The sequence below is a fragment of the Petromyzon marinus genome, chromosome 5, assembly GCF_048934315.1.
Source record: "Petromyzon marinus isolate PM22_M1 ecotype Great Lakes invasive population chromosome 5, UKy_Petmar_22M1.pri1.0, whole genome shotgun sequence".
In the NCBI taxonomy this organism is placed as follows: Eukaryota; Metazoa; Chordata; class Hyperoartia; order Petromyzontiformes; family Petromyzontidae; genus Petromyzon; species Petromyzon marinus.
In genome coordinates this window covers 6,117,190-6,137,680 of record NC_133671.1, presented here as the reverse complement: position 1 = coordinate 6,137,680, position 20,491 = coordinate 6,117,190, and the positions used below count along the sequence as shown (strand labels likewise).

The following is a 20,491-nucleotide window of genomic DNA, read 5'->3' as shown; positions in this document are numbered from 1 at the left end:
CTCCAGTGTTACACACACACACACAGTGCTCCAGTGTTGCACACACACACAGTGCTCCAGTGTTACACACACACACAGTGCTGCAGTGTTACACACACACAGTGCTCCAGTGTTACACACACACAGTGCTCCAGTGTTACACACACACACAGTGCCCCAGTGTTACACACACACACAGTGCCCCAGTGTTACACACACACACAGAGTGGTCCAGTGTTACACACACACACAGTGCTCCAGTGTTACACACACACAGTGCTCCAGTGTTACACACACACACACAGAGTGCCCCAGTGTTACACACACACACAGAGTGCCCCAGTGTTATACTCACATACACACAGTGCTCCAGTGTTATACTCACACACAGTGCTCCAGTGTTACACACACAGTCCTCCAGTGTTACACACACACACAGTGCTCCAGTGTTACACACACACACACAGTGCTCCAGTGTTACACACACACACAGTGCTCCAGTGTTACACTCACACACAGTGCCCCAGTGTTACACACACACACAGTGCCCCAGTGTTACACACACACAGTGCCCCAGTGTTACACACACACACAGTGTTCCAGTGTTACACACACACACAGTGCTCCAGTGTTACACACACACACAGTGCTCCAGTGTTACACTCACACACAGTGCCCCAGTGTTACACACACACACAGTGCCCCAGTGTTACACTCACACACAGAGTGCTCCAGTGTTACACACACAGTGATCCAGTGTTACACACACACAGTGATCCAGTGTTACACACACAGTACTCCAGTGTTACACACACACACAGAGTGCCCCAGTGTTACACTCACACACACACACAGAGTGCCCCAGTGTTATACTCACACACACACACACAGTGCTCCAGTCTTACACACACAGTGCTCCAGTGTTACACACACAGTGCTCCAGTGTTACACACACAGTGCTCCAGTGTTACACACACACACAGTGCCCCAGTGTTACACTCACACATACAGTGCTCCAGTGTTACACACACACACACAGTGCTCCAGTGTTACACACACACACACAGTGCTCCAGTGTTACACACACAAACACAGTGCCCCAGTGTTACACTCACACAAACAGTGCTCCAGTGTTACACACACACAGTGCTCCAGTGTTACACACACACAGTGCTCCAGTGTTACACACACACAGTGCTCCAGTGTTACACACACACAGTGCTCCAGTGTTACACACACACACACAGTGCTCCAGTGTTACACACACACACACAGTGCTCCAGTGTTACACACACACAGTGCTCCAGTGTTACACACACACACAGTGCTCCAGTGTTACACACACACAGTGCCCCAGTGTTACACACACACAGTGCCCCAGTGTTACACACACAGTGCTCCAGTGTTACACACACAGTGCTCCAGTGTTACACACACAGTGCTCCAGTGTTACACACACACACAGTGCTCCAGTGTTGCACACACACACACAGTGCCCCAGTGTTACACACACACAGTGCTCCAGTGTTACACTCACACACAGTGCCCCAGTGTTACACTCACACACAGTGCCCCAGTGTTACACACACACACAGTGCCCCAGTGTTATACACACACACAGTGCTCAAGTGTTACACACACACATACACAGTGCTCCAGTGTTACACACACACACAGTGCTCCAGTGTTACACACACACACAGTGCTCCAGTGTTACACACACGGTGCCCCAGTGTTACACACACACACAGTGTGCTCCAGTGTTACACACACACAGTGATCCAGTGTTACACACACACAGTGATCCAGTGTTACACACACAGTGCTCCAGTGTTACACACACACACAGAGTGCCCCAGTGTTACACTCACACACACACAGAGTGCCCCAGTGTTACACTCACACACACACAGAGTGCCCCAGTGTTACACTCACACACACACATAGTGCTCCAGTGTTATACTCACACACACACAGTGCTCCAGTGTTACACACACAGTGCTCCAGTGTTACACACACACACACAGTGCTCCAGTGTTACACACACACACAGTGCCCCAGTGTTACACTCACACACACAGTGCTCCAGTGTTACACACACACACAGTGCTCCAGTGTTACACACACAGTGCCCCAGTGTTACACACACACACAGTGCCCCAGTGTTACACTCACACACACACACAGTGCTCCAGTGTTACACACACACACACACAGTGCTCCAGTGTTACACTCACACACACAGTGCTCCAGTGTTACACACACACATTGCTCCAGTGTTACACACACACACAGTGCCCCAGTGTTACACACACACACAGTGCCCCAGTGTTACACACACACACAGAGTGCTCCAGTGTTACACACACACACAGTGCTCCAGTGTTACACACACACAGTGCCCCAGTGTTACACACACACACAGAGTGCTCCAGTGTTACACACACACACAGTGCTCCAGTGTTACACACACACAGTGCCCCAGTGTTACACACACAGTGCTCCAGTGTTACACACACACACACAGAGTGCCCCAGTGTTACACACACACACAGAGTGCCCCAGTGTTATACTCACATACACACAGTGCTCCAGTGTTATACTCACACACACACAGTGCTCCAGTGTTACACACACAGTGCTCCAGTGTTACACACACACACAGTGCTCCAGTGTTACACACACACACAGTGCTCCAGTGTTACACACACACACAGTGCTCCAGTGTTACACTCACACACAGTGCCCCAGTGTTACACACACACACAGTGCCCCAGTGTTACACACACACACAGTGCCCCAGTGTTACACACACACACACAGTGTTCCAGTGTTACACACACACACAGTGCTCCAGTGTTACACACACACACAGTGGTCCAGTGTTACACTCACACACAGTGCCCCAGTGTTACACACACACACAGTGCCCCAGTGTTACACTCACACACAGAGTGCTCCAGTGTTACACACACAGTGATCCAGTGTTACACACACACAGTGATCCAGTGTTACACACACAGTACTCCAGTGTTACACACACACACAGAGTGCCCCAGTGTTACACTCACACACACACAGAGTGCCCCAGTGTTATACTCACACACACACACAGTGCTCCAGTCTTACACACACAGTGCTCCAGTGTTACACACACAGTGCTCCAGTGTTACACACACACACAGTGCTCCAGTGTTACACACACACACAGTGCCCCAGTGTTACACTCACACATACAGTGCTCCAGTGTTACACACACACACAGTGCTCCAGTGTTACACACACAAACACAGTGCCCCAGTGTTACACTCACACAAACAGTGCTCCAGTGTTACACACACACACACACAGTGATCCAGTGTTACACACACACACAGTGATCCAGTGTTACACACACACACAGTGCTCCAGTGTTACACACACACACACAGTGCTCCAGTGTTACACACACACAGTGCTCCAGTGTTACACACACACAGTGCTCCAGTGTTACACACACACAGTGCTCCAGTGTTACACACACACACACAGTGCTCCAGTGTTACACACACACACACAGTGCTCCAGTGTTACACACACACAGTGCTCCAGTGTTACACACACACACAGTGCTCCAGTGTTACACACACACAGTGCCCCAGTGTTACACACACAGTGCTCCAGTGTTACACACACAGTGCTCCAGTGTTACACACACAGTGCTCCAGTGTTACACACACACACAGTGCTCCAGTGTTGCACACACACACACAGTGCCCCAGTGTTACACACAGACAGTGCTCCAGTGTTACACTCACACACAGTGCCCCAGTGTTACACTCACACAGAGTGCCCCAGTGTTACACACACACACAGTGCCCCAGTGTTACACACACACACAGTGCTCCAGTGTTACACAAACACATACACAGTGCTCCAGTGTTACACACACACACAGTGCTCCAGTGTTACACACACACACAGTGCTCCAGTGTTACACACACAGTGCCCCAGTGTTACACACACACACAGTGCCCCTGTGTTACACACACACAGTGCCCCAGTGTAACACTCACACACAGTGTGCTCCAGTGTTACACACACACAGTGATCCAGTGTTACACACACACAGTGATCCAGTGTTACACACACAGTGCTCCAGTGTTACACACACACACAGTGCTCCAGTGTTACACACACACACAGTGCCCCAGTGTTACACTCACACACACAGTGCTCCAGTGTTACACACACACACAGTGCTCCAGTGTTACACACACAGTGCCCCAGTGTTACACACACACACAGTGCCCCAGTGTTACACTCACACACACACACAGTGCTCCAGTGTTACACACACACACACACAGTGCTCCAGTGTTACACTCACACACACAGTGCTCCAGTGTTACACACACACAGTGCTCCAGTGTTACACACACACACAGTGCTCCAGTGTTACACTCACACACACAGTGCTCCAGTGTTACACACACACACAGTGCTCCAGTGTTACACACACACACACAGTGCTCCAGTGTTACACACACACACAGTGCTCCAGTGTTACACTCACACACAGTGCCCCAGTGTTACACACACACACAGTGCCCCAGTGTTACACACACACACAGTGCCCCAGTGTTACACACACACACACAGTGTTCCAGTGTTACACACACACACAGTGCTCCAGTGTTACACACACACACAGTGCTCCAGTGTTACACTCACACACAGTGCCCCAGTGTTACACACACACACAGTGCCCCAGTGTTACACTCACACACAGAGTGCTCCAGTGTTACACACACAGTGATCCAGTGTTACACACACACAGTGATCCAGTGTTACACACACAGTACTCCAGTGTTACACACACACACAGAGTGCCCCAGTGTTACACTCACACACACACAGAGTGCCCCAGTGTTATACTCACACACACACACACAGTGCTCCAGTCTTACACACACAGTGCTCCAGTGTTACACACACAGTGCTCCAGTGTTACACACACACACACAGTGCTCCAGTGTTACACACACACACAGTGCCCCAGTGTTACACTCACACATACAGTGCTCCAGTGTTACACACACACACACACAGTGCTCCAGTGTTACACACACAAACACAGTGCCCCAGTGTTACACTCACACAATCAGTGCTCCAGTGTTACACACACACACACAGTGATCCAGTGTTACACACACACACAGTGATCCAGTGTTACACACACACACAGTGATCCAGTGTTACACACACACACACAGTGCTCCAGTGTTACACACACACAGTGCTCCAGTGTTACACACACACAGTGCTCCAGTGTTACACACACACAGTGCTCCAGTGTTACACACACACACAGTGCTCCAGTGTTACACACACACAGTGCTCCAGTGTTACACACACACACAGTGCTCCAGTGTTACACACACACAGTGCCCCAGTGTTACACACACAGTGCTCCAGTGTTACACACACAGTGCTCCAGTGTTACACACACAGTGCTCCAGTGTTACACACAGTGCTCCAGTGTTACACACACACACAGTGCTCCAGTGTTGCACACACACACACAGTGCCCCAGTGTTACACACACACACACAGTGCCCCAGTGTTACACACACACAGTGCTCCAGTGTTACACTCACACACAGTGCCCCAGTGTTACACTCACACACAGTGCCCCAGTGTTACACACACACACAGTGCCCCAGTGTTACACACACACACAGTGCTCCAGTGTTACACACACACATACACAGTGCTCCAGTGTTACACACACAGTGCTCCAGTGTTACACACACACACAGTGCTCCAGTGTTACACACACAGTGCCCCAGTGTTACACACACACACAGTGCCCCTGTGTTACACACACACAGTGCTCCAGTGTTACACACACACACAGTGCTCCAGTGTTACACACACACACAGTGCTCCAGTGTTACACACACAGTGCCCCAGTGTTACACACACACACAGTGCCCCAGGTGTTACACTCACACACAGAGTGCTCCAGTGTTACACACACAGTGATCCAGTGTTACACACACACAGTGATCCAGTGTTACACACACAGTACTCCAGTGTTACACACACACACAGAGTGCCCCAGTGTTACACTCACACACACACAGAGTGCCCCAGTGTTATACTCACACACACACACACAGTGCTCCAGTCTTACACACACAGTGCTCCAGTGTTACACACACAGTGCTCCAGTGTTACACACACACACACAGTGCTCCAGTGTTACACACACACACAGTGCCCCAGTGTTACACTCACACATACAGTGCTCCAGTGTTACACACACACACACAGTGCTCCAGTGTTACACACACAAACACAGTGCCCCAGTGTTACACTCACACAAACAGTGCTCCAGTGTTACACACACACACACAGTGATCCAGTGTTACACACACACACAGTGATCCAGTGTTACACACACACACAGTGATCCAGTGTTACACACACACACAGTGCTCCAGTGTTACACACACACAGTGCTCCAGTGTTACACACACACAGTGCTCCAGTGTTACACACACACAGTGCTCCAGTGTTACACACACACACACAGTGCTCCAGTGTTACACACACACAGTGCTCCAGTGTTACACACACACACAGTGCTCCAGTGTTACACACACACAGTGCCCCAGTGTTACACACACAGTGCTCCAGTGTTACACACACAGTGCTCCAGTGTTACACACACAGTGCTCCAGTGTTACACACACAGTGCTCCAGTGTTACACACACACACAGTGCTCCAGTGCTGCACACACACACACAGTGCCCCAGTGTTACACACACACAGTGCTCCAGTGTTACACTCACACACAGTGCCCCAGTGTTACACTCACACACAGTGCCCCAGTGTTACACACACACACAGTGCCCCAGTGTTACACACACACACAGTGCTCCAGTGTTACACACACACATACACAGTGCTCCAGTGTTACACACACAGTGCTCCAGTGTTACACACACACACAGTGCTCCAGTGTTACACACACAGTGCCCCAGTGTTACACACACACACAGTGCCCCTGTGTTACACACACACAGTGCTCCAGTGTTACACACACACACAGTGCTCCAGTGTTACACACACAGTGCCCCAGTGTTACACACACACACAGTGCCCCTGTGTTACACACACACAGTGCCCCAGTGTAACACTCACACACAGTGTGCTCCAGTGTTACACACACACAGTGATCCAGTGTTACACACACACAGTGATCCAGTGTTACACACACAGTGCTCCAGTGTTACACACACACACAGAGTGCCCCAGTGTTACACTCACACACACACAGAGTGCCCCAGTGTTACACTCACACACACACACAGAGTGCCCCAGTGTTACACTCACACACACACAGTGCTCCAGTGTTATACTCACACACACACAGTGCTCCAGTGTTACACACACAGTGCTCCAGTGTTACACACACACACACAGTGCTCCAGTGTTACACACACACACAGTGCCCCAGTGTTACACTCACACACACAGTGCTCCAGTGTTACACACACACACAGTGCTCCAGTGTTACACACACAGTGCCCCAGTGTTACACACACACACAGTGCCCCAGTGTTACACTCACACACACACACAGTGCTCCAGTGTTACACACACACACACACAGTGCTCCAGTGTTACACTCACACACACAGTGCTCCAGTGTTACACACACACAGTGCTCAAGTGTTACACACACACACAGTGCTCCAGTGTTACACTCACACACACAGTGCTCCAGTGTTACACACACACAGTGCTCCAGTGTTACACACACACACAGTGCCCCAGTGTTACACACACACACACACAGTGCCCCAGTGTTACACACACACAGTGCTCCAGTGCTGGAGCCGTGTGTACCCTGGATGACGTGCTCAGGGGAGATGGTCTTGCGCTGCGCATGCGCGCACGCCGTGTTCGCCTCGCTGGACACGTGGCGCACGAAGCGCGTGCACGCCATGCGCAGCAGGTCTCGTGCGCCCGCCGTCAGGCGCAGGCACGGCACCAGCTCGCCCACGAGGCGCTGCACCGACGCGTAGAGCAGCGTCACCTGGTCGGCTTCGTGCGCCGGACCCCCGACCCCCAGCGGAGACGCCATTGCCTCCTTCTCACCGATCTTACAAAAGTGCCGCAACGACGCACAGATTGGAACGCTGGGCTACGTACGGTGCGAAAGAAGTTCAACAGGCAACAACGTTCATCGCTGCCTCCCCTCCACCCCGTAGGGCCTCTTGAATAGACTGTTGGGGGCCCAGTGATGTGCGCGGGTACCAATGAAGGCTAGCACGGCGCCCGAGGCGGGTGGGTGGGTGATTAACACCACGCCCAGTCGTCTTTGCCTCCCTAGTGCTGATGCTTACTAGCCGCACCAGGTACTCATTTAAGGTCGAGATGACCTAAGGCCCTGGGACCGGTGCAGACATTCGTCACCGGTGTTGGGCTGTAAGTGGCAATCGAACTCGGGTTGCCGGGTTCGTAACGCAGCGAGCGCCAACCGCTACACCACTGAGGATGCGCATCGAATTCATCGACTGAACGTATTCAACCTGCACTGGCCAGCCTGGTGAAGTATGGTCAAACTGCCTTCATCCAGCAACAATTGACAAAAGCGCCTAAAGGAAAAAATATATACTTCATAGCATTCCTTCTCTCTCGCTTCCTCAATTAGCTCGAGTGTAAGAACTCCGCTCAACTTTCACCGATTTCAAAGTCTACTGTTGAAAACCTTGAGTTCGACGCGTAATGGAAAATATAAATCCATAGATCGACGATGCATTGACAGGAGGCTAATGGCGAGCCATTAGTCAGCATTCTTCAAAAGGCCATGCAGCAAACAGCTGATGCCTTACTCATTGTTTTTTTCGGTAAAGTCTCGTATGTAGAAATACAATAAAATAATATTAAAACAAAACAATCACGACGTTTCGATCACAACACAAGCGATCTTCATCAGGTGTCAAGAACAAATCATGGAGGTTAATACAACAAGAAGATGAGAGACGAGAATTCAACAAATCTAAGAAACATTATGTGAAGCACAACCAGTCAGGCCAACAACACAGTTAGACACTTCCTGGCGGACCACGAATTTCAGAAGAGTGTTAAATTTCGTGTTCAACCTCTGGATTGCACCTACCAGCATAGAGTGAACAAATACGAGGTACAAAGTCAGCAGAAATACATATGCAGGCCCACCAAGAGGCAAGGAGGGAGGAAAGACGCCTTCCCTTCCTCCACGCACGGAGAGCGAAGCAGAGCTTTACAGAGAATCCAAACTTTTTTTTTTTTACCAGGTAAGGCCCACTGAACTATATGGCTCTTTTTCAGCAGCATCCTGGCCACAAATCATAGCTCAACAAAGTGGCTTATCATGTGGAAATGTATAGCAGCCAAATAATCGAAACGTGTGTTGATTCTAAACATTTAGGGGAAAACCAGAGGAGCCGGGAGAAAACTCCACACGACCAGGGGGAGAGACGCGCACGTTCCAAATATACAACAGGCGTCAGGGCCGGCATCTAACCCACGACCTTCTTGCATACGAGGCGAGGGAGTTAATACAAATAAAACACGTGTGGTTAATACAGACTTGATTCTTTGCAAAAGGAATGTATTTGTCGTCAACATCTTAACACCTCCTGTTTTTTTGCCACAAAGGGTAAAGCCCATCAATATTTTTTATAATCTATTTGTGAGACATTTGGATGACGTGTACATCGGAAATGTTTTTGCATATTTGTTGCATGCGTAATTTTTTTTATATCTCATCTTGCCCGATTTTGCGATCGCTTTGTTATCACGAAGATGTTAAATGTCAGTGCTGCTGCCGCCGCACAGTAGGGAATAGGTTCTACCTTATAAAACTGTAAATGTGGCCGAAATGTACACCCAGTAGTAAACAAGGAACGTTGGGAAAACGTTTGGCACGTGGTTTGAACTGTTGGACCAACGATGGCCGAACGTTCCACGTTTACCGGGCAGTCCCTTAGTAAAATGTCCTTTCAATTGTGATGGAGACGGCAGATTGGCTCAGCCGGCTCGTTCAAATGAACCTCTTTAGGGGGGACTTTTGTCGACAGTGGAGCACGTGCTCAAACCGATGAACAAACAATATCGGCAACAATTACAGTGCAGGCTACACGGCGAGTGGACACAAGTCCCCTCCTGCCACGAGCAAGGCTCATTGCCATACAGTACCGGTGTCAGAAGGTCACGGACGGGAAGGTCACGGACGGGAAGGCCCTGCCGATATCTCTTTCGTTGTTACAATTCTGTGATGAGCCCGATGGTCTTGGCCTGCTCACGCGATGGCTTACACACACACACAAAGCCGTCGAGCATCGTCATTATCACCACCACCAACCACCACGTGCTAGTTCATGCCATGGCGGTCACCATTCACTCGTACCGTGCGTAGGGTGGGTGGGGGGTCACAGATGGTTGACAAACACCACAAAAAAATCTTCCACCGCGGGAATAGTGCAGCGAGTGCAGCAGCGTGAAGACTGCTGGGACCGGAAGGGCGAGAGGTTCTCATCTCAGTCTCTTTTGAACAGTGCCACATCCCACCCCACTCGTTCAACACCCGAGAACACGGATGTAATTCTCACGGTCCTTAGTGCCCCAATGATTGAGGCACATTGCTGGGCATCCGTGATAAAGAGCTTCACAGCACTTGGTCGGATTTCCTGCAGTCTATCCGATTCTGACATTGCAATTCATAACCCTTGCAACATTAATGATCATTATCAGAATGCTAAACTTTGGAAACCACAATGAAAACCACCATTATCATCAAGCACAGTGTAAGCTGCCAATGTACCGGATTCATATAGCGTGCATCACAATACAAATTCGCGTCATTGTAGATTGCATGACGGTAACACAAAAATACACACAGTACGAGTCTCTCACATATCTGTACCCCTCCACATTAAAAAAAAGTCCTACAACATCCCATCGGTCACACGGCCTTCCTCCTGGGAGTGGGGAACTTCAGCAGGCACGAGTTCCAACCCACAAAGCACAAGTGGGCTGACTTGTTCGAGATATCCACTGCTGGTGGCGTGCCCAACGTGAACGCACAAACACCGTGGCGGGCGTGGTGCAGGAGTGTAGCAATGTCGTGTGTAGGAGCAATGTCGTGTGTAGCGTGTAGGAGCAATGTCGTGTGTAGCGTGTAGGAGCAGTGTAGTGTGTAGTAGGAGCAGTGTCGTGTGTAGCAGTGTCGCGTCTAGGAGGAGTGTCGCGTGTAGGAGGAGTGTCGCGTGTAGGAGCAGTGTCACGTGTAGCAGTGTCGCGTCTAGGAGCAGTGTCGCGTGTAGGAGCAGTGTAGTGTGTAGTGTGTAGGAGGAGTGTAGTGTGTAGGAGCAGTGTAGTGTGTAGGAGGAGTGTCGCGTGTAGTGTGTAGGAGCAGTGTAGTGTGTAGGAGCAGTGTGTAGTAGGAGTGTCGCGTATAGGAGGAGTGTTGTGTATAGGAGTGTTGTGTGTTGTAAGTGCACTCCACTATCGTAACGCACGGTATGCGAGTGCAGCTGTTGGACGCCGGCACGTGGCTCCACACGTGACGTCGTATCGCCCTTTAAATACAGTAGCATCACGTGACGTGAGGTTGTCGGAGTTGCGGGGGGAGGGATGAGGGGGTGGGGGGGTGAGGGGGTGAGGGGTGAGGGGGTGAGGGGTGAGGGGGTGAGGGGGTGAGGGGGTGGGGGGTGAGGGGTGGAGGGTTGTTGGAGACTCTCACTTCTCCTTGTCGTATGGCTGCTGATGTTCGATGCAGGGCAACAACTACAATTTCACATTCAGGTGGTGGTCAAGCCACCAGACAACCGCGTCAGGAGCCAGCTGAGTGGAGTATCGCGGTGATGTATCTTTGTGGATCAGGCCATTGCGTCGTTACAGGTTGTACCACGGTGTGTTCAGGATGACAACAGCCGTATTTCCATTTGTGCATCAGGGCATCCGCATCTACTGCCGTGGTTTGTTAAGTGGATGCGGTTTAGGGATGCGGTTTAGGGTGGGCGTGAGCAGCTTCGTGGAAGATTAAACCCAGCGACCTTCTTCGTTGGGCTCTTTCACAACAAGCTGACTTATTTTGAACTCCCATTCCGCTCTCAAAGACTCTTCACTCAAGAGGCGGAGCAGATGCTCTGTCGTTCAAGCGCGCACCCACACGGATGGTTTGCGTTGTCCTCGGATCACAATACCTCTGGGTGAGGGCCACCCCACAGGCGTCACCATGCACCACGGTCCCCCGTGATGGCAACAATCCCTCTAAGCGGCTGACCTCACCGCTCCATCTCCACGAAGGTCGCCTGCTCCGTGCGTCTTCTCTCCCTTGGGCTGCCATTCTTGTCACTCGTCTCGTCCATCGACAAAATAAATATAATCGGCCACATTTCGAGGAATGGCCCTTCAGAGCACATGGTAATACCACGGGACTTGATGTGAAAGGTTTTTATATTTGTTAAATAGGTATATGAAGTTATCTAATAGTATGTAGTAAGTACTTTCATTTTAACACGTAGGCTTTCGCGACCAATATCCATAAGTTTTTTTGGGTTAGATCGCATAAATATATAAATGTGTCGTTAAAACCCGCCACCACTCGACACAGCTAACTAGTAAGGGTTGTCACGTAAACAGAACATGCCAATTCGTCACTAGTACAGCACACCGGTGTGTTGGAGAGCCAAGCCACATTTAAAATCTGAGTATCATGTTTTGTTAGTAATTACAACTAGCTCCATCAGGCGACAGCAAAACGTCGTACTCAAGATTGTAAATGTTGTGGCTTGGCTCTCCAACACACAAACGGTGTGCTGTACTAGTGACGAATTGGCCACGATCTGTTTACGTGACAACCCTTACTCGTTGGCCGTGTCGGGTGGTGGCGGGTTTAACGACACATTTATATATTTACGCGATCTAACCCAAAAAAACCCCTCTATTATGGAAGTACCTTCATATAAACAAAAGGATGAGTGAATAAACGCATTTATGTTCAAAATAAAATTATTAAAATGTTGCCGGCACAATGCATTATGGGAAGGTTTGTGCTTGCAGGGCGGTGTTCTTCACTGCAAGGCCCGCGGGCCACTGGCGGCCCCTGGTAGCCTTTCGTGCTGCCCCTGCCGTGCGGCCCTCCGACAATACACAAAGGGCGAAAACACCCCCCAGCATCATCATCGCGCTGCTGTCAAACCCCCAATGGTTTCAAATGTGGCGAAAACTTTTTTTGGTTTTGGCCATGTTTTTGTTTATTGTAGTACGGAGTTAGACTGATGGCCTTAATCTTAGTTGTCTTGTGGTTGTTGTTGTTATTTGACTTGCATCCCACTGGGATTTTTGCACACAGCGTTGGTGTACGGTGCTATTTCAGGAATATTTTGATGTTTTTTTCCTGGATTTTCTGTTTGCACAGTCACATAATCACTTTAAGATGTTTTCTTGTTCATGTTTTTGTTTGTTGCGGTTGCACCCGATTCAAGAGCCGAATGGCTCACAGGGCTATACCAAATAAATGAACTATGAACTAACTGCTGATGTCTCCTTCGGTGAAAGTGGCCTCTAAAAATTAGTGAAGGACCCACCGGTGGAGGGCAAGGCGCGGCCCCACTGGCAGGACATTCCTCATCAGCGTTGTTGAGTGCACTACTGGACAGCAGGCGAGGTCCAAACCCCACCTCGACATGGTACTTGAGATGAAGGCCCACACAGCATCACACAAACCACGTTGGTTTCCATCAGAGCCGTTTTGACATTTTTCCTTGATTATCTAAATCACAAAAACGCACGAATAGTTTAGCAATGTTTAATCACCAAAGCAGTACACGTACGTACTCAATACACACATTTTTAGATTTTATAATAGGCTCACACCGTCGTAATAATTATATTCTATATAGGATCTACATTGCACCCTTTCCACGAGGTAGGGAATCACACTACTCGCACTCCTCACCACTGTGTGTGGACCTCCCACCAGCAGCCAGAGGAGAGACGTCACCAATGCAAGCTTTCATACGCACCGCTCTCAATCGCTTCTGTTACGCAGTTATCTTGGCCGTAGTTATTTACTATAATTCATATTTGCTTGATCTTCGCCGACTTCTATTTGCTTGAGTTCGCCATGACATCGATTGGTGTCACTGTTGTACTCTGCTCTTTAATTTTTTCTGCTTTTGCCACTTTGGCCACCCAGCTGACTCTTGCAAAATGAAAGTCGCTCCAGGCCTCGAGTTCTCACCCTGGTTAAACAAAACCATCTTGAACCTGAGTCACTCCCTTAGGACAACTTACGCAATACCAGATGGTACAGTGAAGGAAAAAAGTATTTGATCCCCTGCTGATTTTGTACGTTTGCCCACTGACAAAGAAATGATCAGTCTATAATTTTAATGGTAGGTCTATTTTAACAGTGAGAGACAGAATAACAACAACAAAATCCAGAAAAACGCATGTCATAAATGTTATAAATTGATTTGCATTTTAATGAGGGAAATAAGTATTTGACCCCCTCTCAATCAGAAAGATTTCTGGCTCCCAGGTGTCTTTTATACAGGTAACTAGCTGAGATTAGGAGCACACTTTTAAAGGGAGTGCTCCTAATCCCAGCTTGTTACCTGTTTAAAAGGCACCTGTCCACAGAAGCAATCAATCAGATTCCAAACTCTCCACCATGGCCAAGACCAAAGAGCTCTCCAAGGATGTCAGGGACAAGATTGTAGACCTACACAAGGCTGGAATGGGCTACACGACCATTGCAAAGCAGCTTGGTGAGAAGGTGACAACAGTTGGTGCGATTATTCGCAAATGGAAGAAACACAAAAGAACTGTAAATCTCCCACGGCCTGGGGCTCCATGCAAGATCTCACCTCGTGGAGTTGCAATGATCATGAGAACGGTGAGGAATCAGCCCAGAACCACACGGGAGGATTTTGTCAATGATCTCAAGGCAGCTGGGACCAAAGTCACCAAGAAAGCAATTGGTAACACACTACGCCGTGAAGGACTGAAATCCTGCAGCGCCCGCAAGGTCCCCCTACTCAAGAAAGCACATATACATGCCTGTCTGAAGTTTGCCAATGAACATCTTAATGATTCAGAGGACAACTGGGTGAAAGTGTTGTGGTCAGATGAGACCAAAATGGAGGTGGACACATTATGTTTTGGGGGTGTTTTTCTGCTAAGGGGACAGGACAACTTCGGACGGGGCCATGTACCTTCAAATCTTGGGTAAGAACATTATTCCCTCAGCCAGGGCATTGAAAATGGGTCGTGGATGGGTATTCCAGCATGACAATGACCCAAAACACACGGCCAAGGCAACAAAGGAGTGGCTCAAGAAGAAGCACATTAAGGTCCTTGAGTGGCCTAGCCAGTCTCCAGACGTTAATCCTATAGAAAATCTGTGGAGGGAGCTGAAGGTTCGAGTTGCCAAACGTCAGCCTCGAAACCTTAATGACTTGGAGAAGATCTGCAAAGATGAGTGGGACAAAATCCCTCCTGAGATGTGTGCAAACCTGGTGGCCAACTACAAGAAACGTCTGACCTCTGTGATTGCCAACAAGGGTTTTGCCACCAAGTACTAAGTCATGTTTTGCAGAGGGGCCAAATACTTATTTCCCTCATTAAAATGCCAATCAATTTATAACATTTTTGACATGCGTTTTTCTGGATGTTTGTTGTTGTTATTCTGTCTCTCACTGTTCAAATAAACCTACCATTAAAATTATAGACTGATCGTTTCTTTGTCAGTGGGCAAACGTACAAAATCAGCTGGGGATCAAATACTTTTTTCCCTCACTGTACATCCTACATGCGCATAATTAGGCCACGACAACTTCGACATCACCCCTGTGGACACTTCTATCACCGTGTGCCCCTGGACACCGCAGCACCACAGAGCAGCCGCCACACACCAGACCATCCGCCTGCCAGTAGCCCTGGTGAAGATGACTGCAATCCGCAATCTTCCAGTCGTCATGTGTAGAAGTAGCCGTTGTAGGTGCTCTTCTTGTGCCGGTCCTTGACATTCACCTGCTCAAAGGGGCACTGGGACGGCAGGGGAGACGCCGCTTCAGCGTGTGCGGCCGTGTGCCAGTGTCAACGTGAGGGTAACCACATCCCTGTGTCCGCGTACATCGTACACGTACACTTAGACACGGTTGGTACTCAAACACCAGCATACATCGGCTCGGGAAATAAGTGGGATAAGAGGGAACGGAGGGAAAAGGAGTGGAGAAATGGGAGAGACGAGGGAGACAGATGCTGCATCAGGCCATTTATGGAGACAGTATATTGTCCTATCATCTCATAGCGTCCCTGGCACGAAATCATGTTACACAGTGGCAGTGGGGGGTCGAAAAATGCTGATTTATTACTAATAAACCCCAAGGATCAGATCGAAATCCCTAATTTCGATCGGATCATGGGGGGTGGGGGGGGCACGTGCCACCCCCTCCCCCCCACTGGCTCCGCCAGTGCATACAGTGGTTCGTCAACTGGGGTGCGCGCACCCCCTGGGGGTGCGAGACACGGCCAGATTTGTTTAGAAGGTAAATCATCGTAAACACAAATAAAGCATGGGCACGTAAGTACAACTACTTTGTTTCATCAAACCCCATGCATTTATTAACATTGCAAAAGTTTTAACCATCGAGAACCAAAGAAGTAGAAGACTGCAGTCATGGTGAAGAACCACTGCTCGAATAGAATGGTGATGACACAGCAACTCGGTCGCCACGTGCGTTACTTTTCACGCGCGTTCCTACTGCTGCCGTGATCATTGGATAAATCAATGGTGTGCGCGAATACAGGACATTGTGAAAAAGAGCTTCATAGCTCATCGGATTTTTTTCCTATGAATAAATAAAGATTCTGATTCTGTGCCCAACCGGGGGTATGTGAGAGTCGCCTCTGGCCCTCGGAGAGGAGACGCATGTTGAACGTCATTCACGCACCGTACGTAGCCAACCGTGCTCATCGGAGGTGCGGGGGAAGGACAACAAACTAAACACAACAAGCAGTTTTAAAGAGCCATTCAGAGGTTTTTTTTGGGTTAGATCGTGTAAATATAAACGTGTCCTTGAACCCGCCGCCACCTGACACAGCCAATTAGTAAAGGTTTGTCACGTAAACAAAACGTGCCAATTAGTTACTAGTTCAGCACACCGGTGTGTTGGAGTATAGCCACAACATCTACAATTCGAGTACTGTGACGTTTCACCGGTAATGACAACCAGCCTCACCAGGCGACAGCCAGAAATGTGGAGAAATCCTCCTGTTTCGCGGTCTTAAATAGAGGGATCAGTTTTAAAGACATGCATTTTCAATCTAGATTTGAAAGTGCATAGCTCCAGTGCCTTCCTCATATTGGAAGAGCGTTCCAGACGGTTCCCCACCCCCGCCGTTGGACCGTGTGCGTGTGCTGTGCGACTGGCCGCTGCGTGCGTGCGTACGTACGTGCCTGCAGGCCAAGCCGCAGCACTTCCCACGCAGCAAGTGAGAGCGGCTCGTGAACACGGAGTAGCCGGACACGGGGTCCACGTACGTGTCCTTGCCTGCCTGCACGCACGCACGCAGCGTTTCCATTCCACAAGGTCCCGCGCGTGTCAGTTACTGCGCTGCGACGGTATATCACAGTTCATTGAGTCATCGATGGTGGACGGCAGGATGGGGGTGGTGCAGTGGTGACACTTGTACATCACAGCAAGAAAAGGGCTGACTTCGATTCCAATTTCGGGTGCCTTTGTGTGGAGTTTGTACGCTCTCCGCCTGTTCTGAAGTTTGTGCGTATGTGGAGTTTATATGTCCCCCCCCCGTTAATTCTCCCCGCTCTGAAGAGTGTGAGTGTGAGTTTGTATGTTCTCTCTCTGTTCCACACAGGTTTCCTCCGGGCCCTCTGGTTTCCTCTTAAATCAACAAAACAAAAGGCACACGATAAAACAGGTGTCGGCCAAGACATCCCCAATGCTGAAAAATTACTCAACTGCGATCACATACAGCAACATCACCCCCTTACGTCGTCCCAACATCACAATCTTGAGGCCAGATGGATGGCGAAGCCTTACTGGCAAGACCTTACTGACAGAGCGCCACAGGACACATAGCTCTTGTGGGTTAGGGGCCGTCCATAAATGACGTCACGCGATTTTGGACGATTTTTGACCCCCCCGCCCCTTCGTCACACGGCGTCACAAAAAGTCAGACCCCCCCCCTCAAATATGACGTCACAAAGCTCTGCCCCCCCCCCCAAAAGAAATAAAACATGCTTCAAATCGCTTTAAACTATTGTCATTGTAGTGCGTATTTAATGTGGCGCTGCACTCTGATGTTTTAGGAGAAAACATGTATGAATAAGTCTATTTAATTAAGTAGAACGTGTTGTCTATATTTATTTAAAGTTGCGCAATTTGATGTCACGTCACATTTCTTAAACCCCCCCCCCCAGGTGCGTGACGTAATTTATGGACGGGCCCCTTAGCAGGGTCGAGTGACTGCTGGCTGTGGGTGTTACCCGTGTTAAAACTACTCAATCTACTCAGCGCTCTGCTCACTTCTCAAGGAGAAATTTCCATGCACAATACTCCCGGCACCTCTGCTCATAACGCACGTTTATGGATAAAGATGCAGCCCCTGCAATTACACTATCACACCAATGCTGCCAGGACTTCCACTACGTATGTCGAACTTCTTTCGCACCGTACGTAGCCAACTGTGCTCATCGATAGCTCGAGAGAACCCCTTCACAGGGTGTTTGGCCTACTCTTCCACGCTGGCCAGACATCTTAGAAGAGGTGGAAGTGCCCACACTATACCCCCGCCATATCAGACGTGTTTATCGACAAACTATCGTCTACACATTCACACTGCTGGGTGGACAGACGCAGAGCATTTAACACAAAAAAACTTGCACAATGGTTTCAAATGCCGTGCCAGGAGTTCGAACTGACGACATCTGGATTGCAAGTGCAGCGTGCTGCTATTACACCACAGTGGCAGCATTAAATTTCTGTTCGTCTAGGAATAAAGTGTAGAGGAATGCTTCCTTAAGAGTTCCAAGGAAACGTGTAGGACCCTATTATGCCTGCAACTGCTGGGTCACAAGTCGGTGTGCAGGGTTGTGTTTTCACCAACGCAACAGGGGCGGCGGTATTATTGTTATATTATTATGCTTGTTTACCCAAGGTAAGCCTCAAGGAGTATCTCTTTTTTAGAAGGTTCATGCTAAGTATAATTCCAATTGAGTGATTTGTGGTGCCATTTTTAGAACTTGGCAAATTTGGACCGTGACGGCGGCATAACGCTTGACCTGCTCTTGCAAATCCTGTCACAGGGTCTTTTAACATCCACTGTGAAGCAGACGCCAGGTATTTTTGGTGGTTAAACACCGGCAGTAATAACCAGGGCGGCCGATTGGAATCAGACCGTGAACATCTGCAACAAGCGGCGAACGCGCTACCACGTCACAGGGTAATGGATGGTGGGGGGGAGGCGCTTAGGGTGATATGCGAGGGATCATCGAACATCTAGGGCAGTGTTCTTCATTGCGAGGCCACTGCGGGCCATTGGCGGCCCTGGAGTGCGGCCCATGACATGCGGCCACCCGACAATCCTAATATATAAACACCCAGGTCTGTGATTTTGTCATTGTGACTAACGCGGCACGGATTGGTTTAAGTGCCTCACGTGACCGGGACCAAGCAGCCAACCAACGCTTGGCGGGGCTATAGAGGGGCGGTTGAAAGTCCGCATCGAACCAAACCCCCAGCAAGGCCATCTACTGAACGACGAGAAGAATTTCACACGAAATGTCGTTTTCAATTTAGTTATTCCAGATGTAAAATGATATAAGCGTTTAATGAAGAAATACAATTATCTAATTCAAAACATAATACAATTCAAAGATGTTTCATTTTAAAGCTTCAAAACGGAGAATCGGGTGCTTGCGCAAATCTGTCGTTCGTGTGCAATTTTTTTCGTGACATTCCTGACCGAAGGCCGTAAATGTTTGTGAGGGGTGCCACAGGCGCCCCCGAACAACCCCTAGGTACACAAATGTGAAAACACCCCCCTTGCAGGCAGTGCGGCGGCCCTCACACTTGTCGGCGAAAGTGCATCCCCTGACTCTGAAAATGAGTCAACACTGATCTAGGGCCTCATGACCATGGAACTGTAGCACCACTCCTGACAAACGGGCGACACAGACCGTGTCATCACCCCTCCCGTGTTTCGTGCTGAATTAGCAAAGCCAAGCACCTGCTCCAGGCCAGCATTAAAAGCCACCCGACTGCAGCGTTCTGGCCGGATGTGAATTAACCAGGCGGCCCATTCTCACAGACTGTGGCATCATCCCACTGCCTGCGCACGAGAAGGATTCTCAGACACTTGACAACGAGGTGGGGGAGGGCAGCTTAGCAACACTATTGAGGAAGTGCGTCGGCTTTGCTTCTCCACTCCACTATCGAC

The 20,491-nt window shown here is 49.5% G+C and overlaps 1 protein-coding gene across 1 annotated transcript in view; it reads right to left on the bottom strand.

Annotated features, from left to right (window-relative positions):
- LOC142912325 (protein Dr1-like) overlaps positions 1-11,633 on the bottom strand; it is a 52,473-nt gene extending 40,840 nt beyond the window's left edge. Inside the window, exons 1-3 of the mRNA XM_076060492.1 lie at positions 11,539-11,633; positions 10,217-10,315; positions 7,828-8,135 (exon numbers count right to left, since the gene is read on the bottom strand). Of these exons, the coding sequence (XP_075916607.1) occupies positions 7,828-8,117 (290 nt within the window). The 5' untranslated portion in view covers positions 8,118-8,135; positions 10,217-10,315; positions 11,539-11,633. The remainder of the gene's footprint in view (positions 1-7,827; positions 8,136-10,216; positions 10,316-11,538) is intronic.
- Positions 11,634-20,491: the final 8,858 nt, after the last annotated feature.